Source organism: Mesoplodon mirus (assembly GCF_964341445.2).
Source record: "Mesoplodon mirus genome assembly, chromosome: 1".
Classification (NCBI taxonomy): Eukaryota; Metazoa; Chordata; class Mammalia; order Artiodactyla; family Ziphiidae; genus Mesoplodon; species Mesoplodon mirus.
Genome location: NC_138976.1, coordinates 75,734,450 through 75,753,457, shown reverse-complemented (window position 1 = coordinate 75,753,457; position 19,008 = coordinate 75,734,450). Strand labels below are relative to the sequence as shown.

The window sequence follows — 19,008 nt, the reverse complement described above, 5'->3', positions numbered from 1 at the left end:
TCTGGACCCAGACTGCCCGGGTCAGCTCAGTGACTGTGGGCGAGTCATGTGACCTCAGGAGGCCTCAGTTTTTCCATTTGTAAAAATAATAATCATTGAAATGCCTCCATTCAGGAGCATTTTAATTGTTTCCATATATGAGACTGGATCAAGTCACAAAAGTAAGTCCGATCCACATTTCTTGATCATCTACTGTGTGCTGAGAAGTGGGATAAAAACATGAATAAGGCAAAGTTCTTTCTTTTGAAGCAAGTCTTGTCAAGCGGAAAAACAATGGGGAAATCTCTGTAGTGTGAATATGTGAATAGCTGCTTAGGGTTGAGTTTCTACAGTGGGTTCATCGATGTGTTTACAGGTGTCAGCATTAGCCCTCAGTATCAAATGATGGAATTATATTTAGATGAAACTCCTGTTATTTCCATAGTGTAACAAGCAATGTCTCTTTGGAGATTTAGGATGAACTTTTATTTGCATTCATCTTCAAAACCAAATTAAGATTCACATCCTCCTGAGATTTTCAACCTTCTCCTCTTCCCCAAAAAGTCCTGGAAATGAGATCACGAAACACAGCCCCTGCCCTCACTACTCGGGGATATTCCAGTTCTATTTTGGATTTTATTTCATCAAAGTTTAAGAAGGTTAGATGACAGTGATAGGGTATTATTTGACCCTTTGCTCTTTGTTTACACAGTTCTCATTCATATAGAAGAGCTGACCATATGCTCTGCTCTAACATTTTGAAGATACTCACTTCCCAGAAAACAAAATCATGGTGATTCTTGGGAAACAGTTTTCCCTGTTGTCAGTCCATTTATTCAGATGTGACTTTCATATAGGTAACATCTATTATTGTTACCTTTGGTAGAGAATAATGTAATTTCTTTGCGTAAAATATATGGTTAATTGACTTCAAATGAGATCAGAATCTTGGAAAATCCTGTTTAAAATACTTACAATAAGTTTACAGGTAGGAGGATTTTGATTTTTTTTTTTGAAATTTGGTAGAAGAGGTAATTTTTTTCTTAACATCAGTTTTTTGGTTTTTGGTTTTTGGTTTTTGGCTTTTTTGAGGTACGCGGGCCTCTCACTGCTGTGGCCTCTCCGTTGCGGAGCACAGGCTCTGGATGCGCAGGCTCAGTGGCCATGGCTCACGGGCCCAGCCGCTCCGTGGCATGTGGGATCTTCCCGGACCGCAGCACGAACCCGTGTCCCCTGCATCGGCAGGCGGACTCTCAACCACTGCGCCACCAGGGAAGCCCTTAACATCAGTTTTTGAGCATAATATTGCCTTGTCACCAGAATTGATAACAAATACGTTATCTGTCTGATGGCTTTCAAATACCCTCTATTTCAATCGTTGCCCAAAAGTCTTGTGTGTAATTAAAGCCCAAGAAAGTACCATCATCATCAGAGTAAACGACAGCTGACTCCTGTTAACCCCAGTGCCTATCCGAGAACTTGATGTTGAGCTGTGATAGTGTAGTGGGTGTAAACCTGTGCTCCCAGGTGAGTGGCCTGGGGTCGGTTCCCTGCTCTTCCACTTGCTGAGTGACTTTGAGAAAGATCTTTTCATCTCATCCCTCTGCAAAATGAAAATAGTAATAGCGTCTGTTCTATGGAGCTGATTGACATTAACTGAATTCATACATGTAGAGGGATTGCATCAGTGCCTAGTGCAGAATGAACGGCACACAAGTGTGAACTATCACAGGTAGGTCTTATTATGTGCCAGACGCTTTTCTAAGCACTTCACACTCTGACTTCATCTTCATCACAGCTCTCCAAAGGAGCACTGCACGATTACTATCACCACTTACGGTGAGGAAACTGAGGCACAGAAGGGTTGAGTGACTGGCCCAAGGTCACGTAAGGAATGGGGCTGGGATTTGAGTAGTCAGGGCCCAGGGACCACATGTCTGACTTCTACAGTATTCCATCTAAAACTAACAGCCAGTCCACAAGGTGGGTACTGTTCTTACCCGCTTTCTACAAACCAGAAAATGAAAACTTAGAGCACTTAGACCTATTTATCTGTAGTACCAACACATGTGGGAGAACAGCAAAAAAAAAAAAAAAACCCAAAACAAACAAACAAACAAAAATAACCTTTGCTATTGTGGGGAGGTAGTGATTTCTAAATTTCCAGACTCCGAAGCACTCTAAGAGTTTCTCTCATGACACACTCTACTCAGTAGACAAGAGCTGCCCGAATTAATAATCACCAACCAAAGCCAGGGCCTGTCAGCTCCTCAAGTACAACTCCTCTTCTTCATGGCTTTCAAAAAGGAAAACATGCATGTCCTAACAAGGTTACACGTAAGCAAAAAATATGCCTAGATTACCCCAGAAGAGACTGGTATTTATACTTATTCTTCTTGTTTTGTATATGACTACAGCTTGTTCTACCTGTCTTGTGTTGGAATGCCTTCAGGGATAGGTAATAGTCTAATACGATTCTATGTAATAAAGAAAACCCACAAAGCATAAAATGCCAACGTTTGTCTCATCGAAGTAAAAATGTTACTGCCTCAGGAATACTTCAGACACTTGAAAGGACTGGATAACAATGCCCTCCGCATTCTCAGTTGATACGGATTTGAAATCCTGCTGCTCTCCTTGGTTATGATAAAGGATTGCTTTGTTGTGTTTACCTGGTAATAACATTTTTATGTTGTTTTCCACCTCATTAGGGTTGAACTGGACCCTCACGTCCGGGACTGCGTTCAGACCTATATTCGGGAGTGGCTAATTGTGAATCGGAAGTAAGTTCATTTTTTTCCCCTCTTTACATATATACTTACTTTATATCGTTACATCTTTATAACTTTTTAAAAAAATTAATGAACTTTTTTTGGAACAGTTTAGGCTTACAAGAAAATTGATTAGAAAGAAGTACTGAGGGTTCTCATATACTACCTCCCACACACATCTCCCCCTATTATTAATGTATTGGGTTTTTTTGTGTGTGTGAGGTTTTTATGTCCTTGAATGACCATGAATACTGATTTTGGGGATTCCAAATAAATTTTAGCAAGTAGGCAAATTTGCAAATGCAAAATCCATGAGTAATGAGCATTGACTGTATCTTGTATCACTCTCCTGCTCAAACACCTTCTAAGGCTCTCTATTTCCTACGATACCAAATATAAACACCACCTGCTTGCCTTTCAAGGGCTTTAATAATCTGGCCCAACTCTATCTATTAAAACGTGTTTCCCTTAACTCCTGGAGCCCCTTCCTTTCTCTGAGCCTGCGTCTCTTCCTCACTGTTGCACCACATGACTGACTCAGTTCTCCTTCCACACCTTTGCTCTTGCTGTCTCCCCTCTGGGCATGCTCTCCCTTCTTTCGTCTGTCTACCCAATCCTACCTGTGGATAAAAGATCATATCAAATTTCTTTTTTCTTCGTGCAGCTTTCTCTGACTAATTTATCCTTCCTTGGATGAGTCTGACGTAAGTGTGGAATATTTGGTACAATTGATGAGCCAGTGTTGATCCATTATTGTTAACTAAAGTCCATAGTTTACAGTAGGGCTTATGTTTTGTGTTTACATTCTGTGGTTTTGACAAATGTAAAATGACGTTTATCTACCACTGGAGTGTCATACCGAAGAGTTTCACTGCCCTAAAAATCCCCTCTGTGCCATCTGGTCCTCCCTCCCTGGCAACCACTTATCTTTTTACTGTCTCCATAGTTTTGCCTTCTTTCTGCATGTCTTTTTGTGGCTTGATAGCTCATTTCTTTCTTCACTGAATAATATTCCACTGCGTGGATTTACTATAGTTTGTTCATCCATTCACCTACTGAAGGAGAAAGTTACATTTTAAACACAAAGAATAGGGCCCTTTTATTTCTATTCTGATGAATTCCTGGGGGGTGGGGGTAGGGATTAATGAATGGAAATTTGACCTCAGATTCAAAGGGCACATTTAAATTTATGACCAAGAAATAAATTACTTGCTTGCCTTCTAGTCAAAAAGGCCCTTCTCTCCTGGGTTAATTAAATGTTCTATGACATTGTCCTGAGCTTTTTGTCTCCATGCCAATGACCTGGAGAGTACCCTCTAATGAGAAGCATCTACCCACACTGGAATCTGCAACCTGTATGTGTGTACATGTTGGGGAGCTGTCTGGGGAGAGTCTGCAATCAGGGGCACACCCCACTAGAGAAACATCAGAGAACCTGTGACAACACACAAGTAGTTTGAAATTCTGATGTCCTCACCTCTCCTATACTCCAGTAAGAATTACCGTTCTGTGGGATAAATGATGAAAGACTTTGGAGGTTGGGTTTTATCCAGCTCCTGGAAGGGTGCCATTGAATTTGTGCTGATGTGTTTTGGAGTAATGTCAGTATGCATATACTATTTTCAGTAGCTGAGAAAGAGAAAGCTTCACTTGTATAAAGTAATTAAGAGAAAGTTAGATGCTAGTCCATCATCTATTCTAACTTGAATAGAAAACCAAGTTTGCCGGGCAGTCAAATAAGATTATACTTTGCTGGTAATAAATAAAAGGCTTCAGAACAAGTTGTTCTCATGCTTTTAAATGTTATAATTAGAGGTACTTTCTGGATATGAAGGTTTGAAAGAAATCTGAGAAGGGACAATAAATAGAAAGGTCCATTTTACTACATTTGGTTTTTATTTTCTATTTGGGACACTGCACTTTTTCATTCTTCATGGCAATTCCCATTGGAATTTTTTTCTCTATCTTGAACAAACTTAAAGGACTCTTTTTAGAATACTCATTGTAAAAATTTTGGAGATCATAGTGAAACAAAAAGAGAAAACAAAAATCACTCAATTTCGCTATAGACAGATAACCACCATTAACATTTGATGTGTTACCTTTGAATCATATTTCTTTGTATATATTTGTATAAAAATTAAGTCAGATTATGATACTATTTTGCAGCATGCTTTTTCAGTCTTCACACTAAGTGGTAACTATCTCTTTGCTATTAAATACTCTTCCTCAAGACAATTTTTAATGGTTGTATAATGTATTTATACAAAAATTTATTTAAACAATTTTAATGTTTAGATGATCCCCTGTTTTTCAGTGTTATACCCAGTATAGCAACATTCTTGTGTATAGTTATGGTTTTTTCCCTTTGGAATAAATTCCTACAAGAGGAGTTTCTGTGTGTTTAAGTGTATGCACAAATTTAAGGATTTGGGAATAATACATCAGAAAGATTATTAGCAAGATATGCATGAATCCTCAAGAATATTGGATGATATCTTTTAATAAATTTCCAATTTTATTTGTAAAATGGCTGTCTTTTATTTGCATTTTCTTTGTTTCACTTCGGTATCTTTTTTTCCATAAATTTGTCGTCCATTTGTAAGTTTTCATTGGTGCTCTGCTTATTCATTAAATTTGTGCATCTCTATTAATGTATTTGTCTGGTCTTGTTTATCTTTAGGGCTGCTTTTATTTGGTAAGGATATTAACCCTTTGTATGTCATATAATACGAATTCCTTACCCAGGATACTCTTTGTCTTTTAAATTTGTTTATACTTTTTTAACATTCAAAATTATTTATTAGTAAAATCTATATTGACAGTTTTCCTTATGATTTATATTTTTGCTGTCATGCTTAAAATTTAATCCATAAACCTAATATTATTTACTAGGAATTTAGGATTAAAATGTTAAACTAGACCATTAGCCACTTTGATTATTGCTTCTGTTCCCTCATGTGTCTCCATTTGTTTTTATCTCTTCTGTAGGAACAGTGGTTTTTCATATATTTATTCTATGCAAGTTTTGTATCTTTTTATTTTCACAAAACAAAGCAATGTCTGTTTTAACTTTATGTTTGGCAACATACTGAGGATGGGGATTGTCATTGGCCCCGTTATCTGTGCACTTGGGTAATGGACCAGCTTGTTTCCCAGAAATTAGCTGATGGACAGGTAGACGTGTGCAACTTTGAAACTCGTTATCAGTTTCTGGCAAGCTTTGACTAGTGTTCAACTGAGGAAGCCCCTTTTCCAACCCCACTGTTTGACCTTTTGGTACTCTAAATCTGATACTCTAACATAAAGGCTGTAATTCCTATTGCACAGTCCTCCCAGGATCATTCTGCCCTCACGTGCATCCATAATATTTTATTTGTGGGGAGAATCCAATACATTATTCCAGGTGCCCTTCATCTCCCAACCCTACATACATATTCAGATAGTTGTTTTCTATGAGTTATTTCTATATGGTTGCAGAATGATGGTAGAAAGAGAAAGGCAAGGAAGGTAGTGGTTCTGGTGGTAGTTCATTTCAGTAAAACCAGGTGGAACCTGTGAATGGCTTCATAGATAAGCCATTACAATGAAGAAGGAGAATTTAGATTTCTGACTATTATAGACATTGACTATTGGGGGACTGGCAGGAAGGAAAGTACAAAGCGCCTTCCTCTGCATTGCCCTTTGGGGAGGCAAAGTATGGTATATCCTTCTCTTTCCCGCTGCATCTGATCCACAGAGATTCTGTGTAGACTTCAGCATTAAGTTATCTGTTTTGGTGAGTTTCCATTTTTTCTGTGTCTTCATAGGCAGGGAAGTTGGAGAAAGTCACAATAGTAGTTGCTGACCAGTTGTTAATTAGCAATTAATGAGCTCTCCTTTGAATTTGTTATTTTATGTGCTAAATAATGTAAGCTTGTTTTGAAAGAAATCAAGTAATAAGGAGTGTCTTAAGTAAAAAGCTAGTCTCTTCCCTCACTGCTCGCTTGCTCCCTGTCCTTCTCTTCAAATCACTCTCTTTTTTTCCTAACTTTTTTTCAGATTTATTTTTTTATTGAGGTAACATTGGTTTATAACATTATATGTTTCCCATCTACAACATTATATTTTTACTTCTGTGTACCCTACAGCACGCTCACCACCAAAACTTTAGTTTCCATCCATCACCGTATAGTTGACCACCTTTACCCACTTCATCCTCCTTCTGCCCCTTACCCTCTGGTACCCACTACTCTGTTCTCTGTTATCTATCTTTTTGAGGGTTTTTTGTTTTTTTCCACCCACTCTTAACTGCATGGAGGTCATTGTGTAGCCTCCCAGATCTTCTTTTCATGCCCTCACAAACATACATGAATATTCATATTCATATTTACACAAATATTTATGTATGCAAAAATACACATGTAAATAAATATTTTACATGCATACATAATATACTTTTTTTTCAATAATGTCTTTGAAATCTTTCCATATCAAAAACCTATCCCTTTCTTTTAAAATGCTGCCTGGCATTCCAGGGGTGAAGGAAAATACCATAAATTATTGACTTTCTTACTGTGGATGTACACTGCAGTTGTCTCCATTTTCCAAAATATAAATGATACCACAATGAACATCTATGCACATTTGCCTCTACACATGTGTGAATATTTCTGAAGGTAGAAATGGAACCAGTGCATATGATATAGTCTAATAAGTACTGCCAACTTCTTCTCCAGAAAAGTTGTGTTAATTTACTCCATTACCAGCTGGACATGAAACTGCCCTTTCTCCTCATATCCTTGCCAAGGCTGGATATTATTGATTAAAATAAAATTTAAATGCCTCCAATCTTATTCTAGTTATCATTTTAAACCAGAAGCTATGACACCCACTTTCATAATATTGTTTTCTTTCACTGGGTTTTCTTCCCTTACCTATCCTAAAATCCCAGTTAAATATACATTTATCATACACCCTGAAGTCCCACTCCTAGGTAGTTACCCAAGCAAAATGAAAACCTGTGTTCATTTAAAAATATGTATGCAAATATTTATAGTAGTTTTATTTGTAATTTCCAAAAACTAGAAATGACCCAAATCATAGTCAATGGAGGTAATGGATAAACAAACTCTGGTACATTCATGCAATGGAATACTACTCAGCAGTAAATTGGAACAAATTATTGATACATGCAGTAACATGGATGAATAAGGTATACTCTGAATAAGGAAATAAAACTAAACATTTAGAAAAGATATCAAGAGAAATATTCAGAATAATTTCTGTTTTGGGATTCCTAAATGCTAGCAAAATAAGCAAAATTTAAAATATAATGTTCACAAATATCAATTAATAAAAAAAGTATTTGGGGGGACTTTTTTTTTTAACTGAAATGTACTTGATTTACAATGTTGTTTAGTTTCTGGTGTACCGCAAAGTGACTCTGTTTGGAAGCAAATTGAATGACTTTTGAGGGTTAGAAGTCCAGAGAGACTCAGCTCACAGCTCAAATCTCAGTACATCTGTAAGTAGGTTATGTTGGCAGCTTTTCTCACAACCTAAGGTCTGTGAAGTTGGTTTTTGTTCTGTGCGGAAGGACGCCAGACTCATTGAGGTGGCTAAAGTCAGGGCTGCGCCCTTCTGTGTACGTGGCCAAAGGCAGCCCTGTTGAGGGAAGGAGTGAGGAACAAATATGTGTTTTGCATCAACTGGAGGCCTGGCCTGCCCTAGGCTCTAGGGATGCACCTGTGAACAAGACAGAGGCAGCGCCCTTTACAGAGCTCAGGATCTAGGAGGACAGAAAGCACTAGATAAGAGTTGGAAAGGCGAGCACCCCGCAGTGCTGTAGACGTCTTTAATGAGATGGTTTAACTTGGTCGGGGGCATCAGGGAGGGTGTCCCCAGGGAATAATAATGATAGTAAACAGCCTTTATTGTGAAAAAATATGTATATGTATTCTTTTTCATATTCTTTTCCATTATGGTTTATTATAGGATATTGAGTATAGTTAGCTGTGCTATACAGTAGGACCTCGTTGTTTATCTATTTTGTATATAGTAGTTTGTATCTGCTAATCCCAAACTTCTAATTTATCCCTACCCCCCTCTTCCCCTTTGGTAACAATAAGTTTGTTTTCTATGTCTGTGAGTCTGTTTCTTCTGTAAATAAGTTCATTTGTATCACATTTTAGATTCCACATGTAGGTGATGTCATATGATATTTGTCTTTCTCTGTCTGACTTCACTTAGTATGATAATCCTCTGGGTCCATCCATGTTGCTGCAAATGGCATTATTCCATTCTTTTTTTGTTGTTTTTTTGGCTGCATTGGGTCTTCGTTGCTGCGCGTGGGCTTTCTCTAGTTGCGTTGAGCAGGGGCTACTCTTGGTTGCAGTGTGCAGGCTTCTCATTGTGGTGGCTTCTCTTGTTGTGGAGCACGGGCTCTAAGCACACGGGCTTCAGTAGTTGTGGCGTGCAGGCTCAGTAGTTGCAGCTCGTGGGCTCTAGAGTGCAGGCTCAGTAGTTGTGGTACACGGGCTTAGTTGCTCCATGGCATGTGGGATCTTCCCAGGCAAGGGATCAAACCAATATCCCCTGCATTGGCAGGCGGATTCTTAACCACTCCACCACCAGGGAATTCCCTTCATTCTTTTTTATGGCTGAATAATACTCCATTGTGTGTGTGTGTGTGTGTGTGTGTGTGTGTGTGTGTGTGTGTGTATATACATATATATATACCACATCTTCTTTATCCGTTCATCTGTAGATGGAAGTTTAGGTTACTTCCATGTCTTGTCTATTGTAAATAGTGCTGTAATGAACATAGGGGTGCATGTATATTTTCGAATTATGGTTTTGTCCAGATATATGCCCAGGAATGGGATTGATGGATTGTATGGTAGTTCTATTTTTAGTTTTTTAAGGAACCTTCATACTGTTTTTCATAGTGGCTGCACCAATTTATATTTCCACCAACAGTGTAGGAGGGTTTGGGGGGACCTTTTTGAACAATTCCTCAGAAGAAATAACTACTTAAAATATTTATGAAAGTGATTTTGGTTCCAGTTGCTCTAAGTGTGCAAATCATAGTGGTAAGAAAAAAAAGTAGATCCACATGTGACCAAACTTCATTTTATCTTATAATATTTATTTTCTACTTTCTAACAGAGATCTTTGAGAGAGAGCCTCACATGGGCATTCATAAACTTGCTAGCTTCTTCAAAGTTATTCTCACCAATATTCATTAAGCAACATGTATGTGTATGCCAAATGGGTAAGCTTTTCTAGTGTATAAAATCCTTAGGGGGCTTTCCCTAAGGATTCAAATAAAAAGCTTCATGTGATCTAATGTCCTGGCAAAAAAACCACCCAACTCAAAGTAATGGAAAATATAGGCAAACATTAAATTGCTTCCTAAGATTACTACCCTAAATGACAACACACTGAATTAGTGAGTGTTTTTCCTGAGAAATCCAATTTTAAGGGGAAAAGTTCCCAAAGGAATTAACTAACATTAACTTGTTCTAAGGTGGAAAGAAAACAGTGAATTAAAACTCAAAATTCACACTTGCCCTTTGCCTTTCTTAGGATGTGTACACTCCAGAGGATATTGATGTCACAGGTTCAGTGTCACATACTTCTTCATAAGGAAACCTGTGTGGGCCACAGGAATAAAAATCTGGAAGCAACCTAGCTTGAGACCTTATGTGTGGTAGCCTTGGAGACCAGAACTATATCTGGTCTTTAGCTTTCTTCCTTGTGTCATAAAATGCACTTATTTCCAAGAGTGTTTACTTACAAGTGAATCCCCACCCCCCCACCAATTACAGCCATGTGCCTGCTTCCATTTTCCTCAAGTCACTTCTCTCTACGCCTCTTTCTCCATTGGGTATGGCATAGACATGAGCTAAATTCTAGGACATTTCCCCCAGCTTTAAGATTTTAAGATAAAGAGTTCATACACCATATCTGAAAAATTTTATATCAGATTTTCTCCTCAAAAGAAACTTAAATCTGGGAGAAATTAAACTTATTTGGTTATTGTTCTTTTGCTATTTTATGCAAGCTGATGCTTTCTTTTTTGTCCTCCATTTTGTTAGAATGTTTTCTGAATCATTCACCTGGACCGCACAAAGACACTAACAAATGGGCATTTAAAAAAAAATGAGATACAGAATACTGTTAAAAGTTCATTTCACAACATGTATACTCTAACCCTATATCTGTGTCACCCTCAGGATTTGGAGGATGGAAAGCATTAAGACTAAATGTATTCCATGGCCGTGGATTTGAAACCAGAGCAAACTGTGCTCCCCTTTCTCATTCTAGATTTAGCATCTACTTCCCCATTTTGAAATCTCAGAAAGTTGCAAAGCTACCTTGTGACAGCAAGGGTAAAGCTGGCTGGTGAGGAGAGGCCAAGGGTTGGCAAGCATGTAAAGATGACTCATTTCAGAAGTGCCAGCCACAGAAGTCAGAAACCACCATGGGGTAGGTAGTGAGACTGCTGGCTGAGTGCCATCAGCTACCAGAGTCCCAGCCTCACTACCCGACCCAGGCATCTGAGCCAAATAAAGCCATGTTCCTGTTGAGCCTATTTGCAGACAAGAGAGAGATGGGCAAGTAGCCAAATGGTAGAAAGACTATTTCTCATGAAATAAACACAACCTATTGCTTCTCCAGAGAACTGTGTTCCTTTTCTTCAAACACTACTGTTACCCATTTGGGGACAGTCCAAAGACCAAACATATTTTGAGAGCGTTCTCTTTAGAGGCAGTGTCATGGAGTAGATAGAGTCTAGACTTGGGTCCAGATGCTGGCTCCTTATGTAATGGCTATGAGACCCTGGGGAAGTGACTTAATCTCTCTGAACCAGAGTTTCCTCAAGTGTGAAATGGGGGGAAACGTTGCTCATTTTGAAGGCTTATTGTGAAGACTGGAAAATAATACATGCTCCTTTTCTTCTTTTTCCTCTTCCCCTTCCTATACCCTTTTCTCTTTCTTTCCTCTCCCTTCTTGTACAATTTGGTGTGAAAACCATCAGAACAAGTTAGCCATCCATGACTCAGGGTGGGGAGTAGCTGAAGAGGACCAGAATAAGGAGTTGAAGGCCAAACACAGTGAGGAGGACACACATTTAGAAGGGCTGCCTGGCATGAAGAATCAGAACCTACATGGTGTGAGGAGGGTATCTGAGGGTATCTGAGCCTGGGGCAGCCTGGCATGTGATAACAGAGCAGACATTCTGAGTAGAATGAGGGGGTGTTACATGGGGGAGAAGCCTACCACGAGGTGTCAGAGCCCAGGCAAGGGACAAGGATGTCCTACCACTAAGTGTCAGTGCAGACTGAAGAAGACGTCATGCCAAAGGGGCAAGCCTGGTGCAGGGTGTCAGAGTCAGAATATAAGGAGGGCAACATGTGTGGGCATGGAGGGGTGCTGTTAGCAAGGGTTACATTAAGGGGATTAATCAAGTAAGTAAGTATATTAAGGACAGTAGGTGTTAGATTTTTCACTGTCTGAGAAGGAAGTTAAAAATATGGAAAGGAAGAAAACTAGAATGGATACTGTGATGTCAGATTGAGATTGCAAGGATCAACATGAACTCTTGGCTTTCGAAACACACACACACACATACACACACACACACATAGACACACGCTCCCTACCTAACTCTGTTCACTGAGAAGACACAGGAGGAGCAACACCTTAATAGCAATGAGCACACCCAACACCTACATCTTGGCTTCTAAGAACTATTTTCCACTAAAAAGAATCAGAGCTTCTTGGAGAAATGACTGATTCCAGGGTTGAGGAAAGGGAAGTATAAGATCAACCTGAATATCTTGTGGCAGAAAGCAGGATGTGATCAGTGACTGCTGGGGACATGTAAAAAGATGTAAGAGCCAGCTGAAGGGATTCACACTGGTCGAATTGAGGATAATTAGAACACCAAAATAAATAATAGAAATGGATTAAGATACGTTGAATAAAATAGGAAACTGTGAATCCATATTGATACAGATCAAACTGAAGGCTTGATGAGGAATGGGGCATTTACAACAATCAAACCCAATTAGAGGGACTTTCTAAATAATAATTGGCCTATAATCTTAAGGTCATGAAAGGCAAGGAAACACTGAGGAACTGTTCCAGAGCGAATAAGAGTAAAGAAATGTGACATATAAATGCAATGCATGACTGCGGACTAGATCCTCTTGCTCTAAAAGGCATTTGGGGGACATTTGGTGAAAGCTGAAAGGGGTTAGAGGATTAGATGGTAATTTTTTTTTTTTTTTGGTGGTACACGGGCCTCTCACTGTTGTGGCCTCTCCCGTTGCAGAGCAGAGGCTCCGGGGCCATGGTTCACGGGCCCAGCCGCTCCGCGGCACGTGAGATCTTCCCGGACCGGGGCACGAACCCGTGTCCCCTGCATCGGCAGGCGGACTCTCAACCACTGCGCTACCAGGGAAGCCCTAATGTTTCTGTTTTTAATTGTCTCAATGACTGGCGTGGGCTACTGCACTTCACACCCTGCAGTGCATGGGGCATCACATACAATGAAGGATCATCCCAAGTTCAACATACAACACAACTATCAAATGTCCTGCTGAACATTCAGGGTGGTGAAAAACCAGTCTGTAAATATCCAAGCCAAGCCTCTATGCCATCTTACAAATATTTTTGCACTGAATTTTTCAGGAAAACAACTATCATGTAAATATAGGGTAAATTAAACTTTGTGCTGATTAGAGCTCTACAAGAGTTTTCCCCCATTTTGGAAAATCACATTCCTGACAGCAGTGCTGCTTTGTGGTGTTTGAGTCACCCATACAACACATCTGTTGCAGTCTGCTTTTGTAGGTGTTATATATACAACGATTCTTCCTACAGGTGCAAACAGCTATTTCATTATGTTCTCTGGTGTAGTTGTGTCCAAGCATTTGCATATTTACATACATGCTATTTTAGGTATTATGTTTCTTTTATTTCTCATTTATATAACAGCTGGGACATTTTATTGACTTCTAAAAATGAGAAAGTTGATGGGTTATAAAGGTGGCCTTATAAAACATTTGTTACAGAGAAAGACAGTGTTGGATCTGACAGATTTGAAAACACTTGTGTGAGAGGAAAACGATATAGATATTTGCTTGTTAGAGTTTCATTCATTCTCCCATTCAACAAATGTTTAGAAAATATCTCCTGAGAATAAGGCACCAAAGAAGATGCAAAGAGGAATACACAGGAATCCTAGCTCTAAAGGACTCCCTGTCCTCAGCAAAGTCATAGTCTAGTGAGAGAGAGCACATATTTAGCAGGGGAGATAAAAATGTAGACAAGTAATTAGACTGTAACATAGAATATTATAAAAGCTTCTAAGAGAAATACAAACAGCATGCTTTGAAAATTCAGAGAAGGGAGCAGTTACTTCTGGCCAGGTTAGGGAAGGCTTGGTGCAAGTTCTGGCCTTTAAATTGGGCTTTCGTGGGAGTGGATTTATGGGGATGGGGAGTCTGCGTGTAAGAAGTCAAGAGTGGCTCAGTGATTTCCACAGCTGGATTGCTCTTTGTCACTGCATAGGCTGATGAGCCTGGCTTGCTTTCCATACTTTTAGAAAGCAAATAGCTAAGCACCTTGACAGCCAGAGCAACAAATGCATGTCATAATAAGCAATTATTGATCAGGGAGACATTTTTATGGTGTTTTGGGAGTAACTGAATTATATTCACTGATGTGTTTGAATTTTAATTGTTTACCAGTTCACTGGGAGTAAAATATGGAGTAATAAAACAGATGATACCCCATTCCTTGATATCCCAGCTCTCCTTGAGCATGACCTTCCTTCAGAATTACCTTAATCACCCAGGATGAAAGACAAAGTCTAAGGGCTTTTATGATGCTGCTCATAACACTCATGAAATGTTTCACTGTCACTATGGGTAATACACCAAGAATAAATAGCATGTAAACAAGTTTAATTACTTCAGAGTTTTACTGTCCACCAAGAAACCAAACACATTAAGTTATTCACTCTTTAGTTCATTAAAGAAAATTACAGAGAAAATAATGCTTATAGTATTTACCATCACCCAGAGGATGCCAGTAAACAGCAATGCATACAAAATTGTCAAAATATATGGAAATAAGATGAGATAAACAAGCAACCATGGCACCATTCTATTCATTAGATTAATGGTCATTTGCAAAAGTCATGAAGAGAAAAGCAGTATGATTTTTAGAGCAAGGAAACAAAACTTTGTGCTATAGGCATGAAAAAGATAAAATGAAATTCATTCAAGGCATCTTCCAGTCTAAGTAACAGAGGCAAACAGTTCAAGTAGGAAAATACATTTCTCCCAAAAGGAGAACAGTACTTTGTGCTTCTGTGTAGTTTGAATCTTTCCTTACTAAGTTAAAATCTAAAACTTTCCTCTATCCTGCATGAGCAGCACTATTTGTCTGATTTAAAAGTCTCAGTTATAGAATCTGAGTGGCAAATGTCCTATAGAATTATGAGGGTGGGAGGGAACACAGGTGGCCATTACTCTACTCCTCTGGCCCCTAAGTGGGACTCAAAGCCATTATCACAGATAGCAAGGACATAAAAGACTATTCCTAGGTATTATAGAGAAATGTAATATCAGCAAGGAGATAATTGAGGAATAAAAGAGCTAACTAAATCAGTGTTTGACTGTATGGTTATGGATGACAAAGACATGTCCATAGACCAAGGGGGGAAAGCAGAGGTGGGGGGGATGGTGGTGGTGGTGGGATGAATTGGGAGATTGGGATTGACATATATACACTAATATGTATAAAATAGATAACTAATAAGAACCTGCTGTATATAAAAAAAAAAGGCATCCATAGAAAGCAAAGCGGCTTCATTAAGCATGGTCCTCCAGAGGAAAGTAGTTTTTTCCCCTATGATACATTAAAATATATGCGATAGAGTTTGGGGTTCATTCCTCTGACATACTAAGATAAGTGCTTTTTCTGAAGTCCTCAGAAAATCTTACTTCACTTGAAAGGAATATTTTGCATAGGTTGAACTGGAACGAGAATAGCCCTAAAGTATAATTCTTATGATTTTTCAAATCTTATCTTTATTCCATGAATACATACATTTTAGTGCCTATGATGTGAAATCTATCCTGGACCATTACATTAAAAGAAATCTTCAACAATACTGAGTTGTATCCTTTTTTTTTTCCCTTTGCTTATAATATCTTATTCATTGGTCTAATTTGGATTATTTGTCCACTGACAGGGACAATTGGCATATAATTGAGCCATATTCTCTAATACTATTTAATAAACATCATTAAGTAGTGGCAGATATTCACTGAATTATGGCCATAAGCAAAGAAATCTTCTAAGTATTTTACATATGAGAATTTATTTATTGCATGCAATAGAACTGATGACCTAGGTATTATTCTAATTCTTATTATCTTCATAAGGAAATTGAGGCATAAAGAAGTAGACTAATTTGCCTTAAGTCACACAGCTTGTAAGCTGTGGAGCCAGGACTTAAATCCATTCACTTCTGCTTCAGTGAGACCACCATCCTATAATAAACCGCAGTGAAGTATCAGCCCTTATGTTGAATGACTATTAAATGTACATACTATCCTAATTAATGCCAAGCATAATCCGAAACTGTCCGTTGATTTGGAGGTAATTATAATTCACTCTTTTTAGACTAAAGTTCTGTGAGTTTTGACAAATGCATACAGTTGTGTAACCACTATTACAATCAAGATACAGAACAGTTCCACGCCCCACCCACCCCCCAAATTCCCCCAGGCCTCTTTGTGGTCAACCCCTTTCTCTACGCCCAGACCCTGGCAAGCCACTGATCTCTTTTCTGTCTCTATAGCTTTTCCTTTTCCAGAATGTCATATAAATGGAATCATGCAGTTATCTTTTTATTTTTTTCCTGGCCTCTTTTACTTAGTATTGAATACTTGCTCTGTGCCACTGTGCATAACCCAACACTTCGCCCCTCCCAAAGAGTTATAAACTGTATTTGGATCATTGCTAGTAGCTCTCCTACATTTCCTGCTTTACCTGTCTTCCATCTGATCTGCCTAATAAATCCTAACCTCATTTCACATCCCTTTACCAGCTTGTTCAGTGGTTTCCTAATAGTGTGGGAAATCAAACAAAACAGGTGCATATTTGTGTAGTTGAGTTTGCAGCATGTTTTCCAGGAGACCTTTGAGTCATAAAAATGGGGAATACACATGTTGGTTTCTATAGTTATTATTTGACAGTGTATATCTGTTGCCTTTTTTGTGATGGTCTAACTTCTTTCTCCAGTGACAGTGCTAGACATCATATTAAACCCTTTCCATAGCAACACATTTTAAAAAATTGAAGTATAGTTGATTTACAATAGTGTGTTAGCTACAAGTGCATAGCAAAGTGATTCAGTTATATAGGTATATGTGTGTATATATATATATATGTTTTCAGAATATTTTCCATTATAGGTTATTATAAGATATTAAGTATAGTTCCCTGTGCTATACAGTAAATCCTTGTTGCTTATCTATGTTATTTTATTTTTTTTGAATTTTTGAATTTTATTTTATTTATTTTTTATACAGCAGGTTCTTATTAGTTATCTATTTTATACACATTAGTGTGTATATGTCAATCCCAATGACTATACTACCCAAAGCAATCTACACATTCAATGCAATTCCTATCAAATTACCAGTGCAATTTTTACAGAACTAGAACAAAAAATCTTAAAATCTGTATGGAGACACAAAAGATCCCGAATAGCTAAAGCAGTCTTGAGGGAAAAAAATGGAGCTGGAGGAGTCAGACTCCCTGACTTCAGACTATACTACAAAGCTACAGTAATCAAGACAATATAGTAGTGGCACAAAAACAGAAATATAGATCAATGGAACAGGATAGAAAGCCCGGAGATAAACCCACGCACCTATGGTCAGCTAATCTATGACAAAGGAGACAAGGATATACAATGGAGAAAAAAGTCTCTTCAGTAGTGGTGCCGGGAAAACTGGACAGCTACATGTAAAAGAATGAAATTAGAACACTCCCTAACACCATACACAAAAATAAGCTTATCTATTTTATGTGTAGTAGTTTGTATCTGTTAATCCCATACTCCTAATTTATGCCCCCCCCCCTTTCCGCTTTGGTAGCCGTAAGTTTGTTTTCTATGTCTGTGAGTCTGTTTCTGTTTTGTTTAGATTCATTTGTATTATTTTTTAGATTCTACATATAAGTGATATATAATATTTGCAAAATTTTTTAAACACAAGTTTAATGGTGTGCATGCAGTGGTGATTGAGAATGGCAGCAAAGACTTTCGGTACATAAATCATTTATTTCTATTTTTTCTTAACCATGTTCTGCCTTTTTTATTCATTACTAAGAATATTGATTTGGAAATTAAATGTTTTCCTCTATTTTTATCTTCAAACGACCTTTATTCACTGCGTCTGCACTTTGTTAGATTTATTCCAGCCTCTTACACTAGGGTCATAGTTTAGCTTCAGCTTGGAGCCAAATGCCCCACAGCTGAAATGGCCGCACCTCTGAAGTGGCATTTTCCCAGGCCACTCCTGCCTTTAATAATGAGCCAGCCAGGAAGCAAGTTTGTATCTCATTACAACAGAGCCTTGTGTTAGGCCTGGTGCATAATTAGATGTGAAGAATTACAACTGGTCCTCTCTTTGCAAGATCTTTCAGCACCATGTCTGCACTTAAGCCATTACTTTTATTTTAATCTAATGATTTTGCCTCTCTCTCTCTCTCTCCCTCTCCCTCCTTCCACACTCTCTCTTATTTAATAACAACAATGAAAGAAACCAAGGAAGTTCGGAGATTTGCGGCTTTAAAAAGACTGGATCCCGAAAAGATTTTCACAAGACGCTTCAGAAACAGACGTTTGAGTCAGAAACCTTGGAGTGCAGTGAACCCAGCACTCAGGTATTTCCTACCAACAAACACGGTTGCCAGGTTACTGGACGTTCTTCCATGGCATGCTGGCGATCTTTTTTGGAACTGATAAAAAGGCTAGACTCATAGAATATTGGAATGGGAGGAATTCTACCATTAGAGTCAGTGATTTTTTTTTCAAACTTGTTTGTAGCTCTAGACATTGGTGTTCAAATGAAAATAGATGAAAGTGGAGGGGCTCTAACTGGGGAGGGGGGGAATTGGGCCCATCCCTATAATGATTCCTACAGAGACTCAGAGGTGCCCCCAAGCCTAAGGCAGGCTGCAG

The 19,008-nt window shown here is 38.5% G+C and overlaps 1 protein-coding gene across 1 annotated transcript in view; it reads left to right on the top strand.

Moving 5' to 3' along the window:
• Positions 1 to 19,008, top strand: part of DOCK8 (dedicator of cytokinesis 8) — a 224,152-nt gene that overhangs the window by 64,498 nt on the left and 140,646 nt on the right. The window contains exons 4-5 of the mRNA XM_082620022.1: positions 2,691 to 2,762; positions 18,587 to 18,710. Of these exons, the coding sequence (XP_082476148.1) occupies positions 2,691 to 2,762; positions 18,587 to 18,710 (196 nt within the window). The remainder of the gene's footprint in view (positions 1 to 2,690; positions 2,763 to 18,586; positions 18,711 to 19,008) is intronic.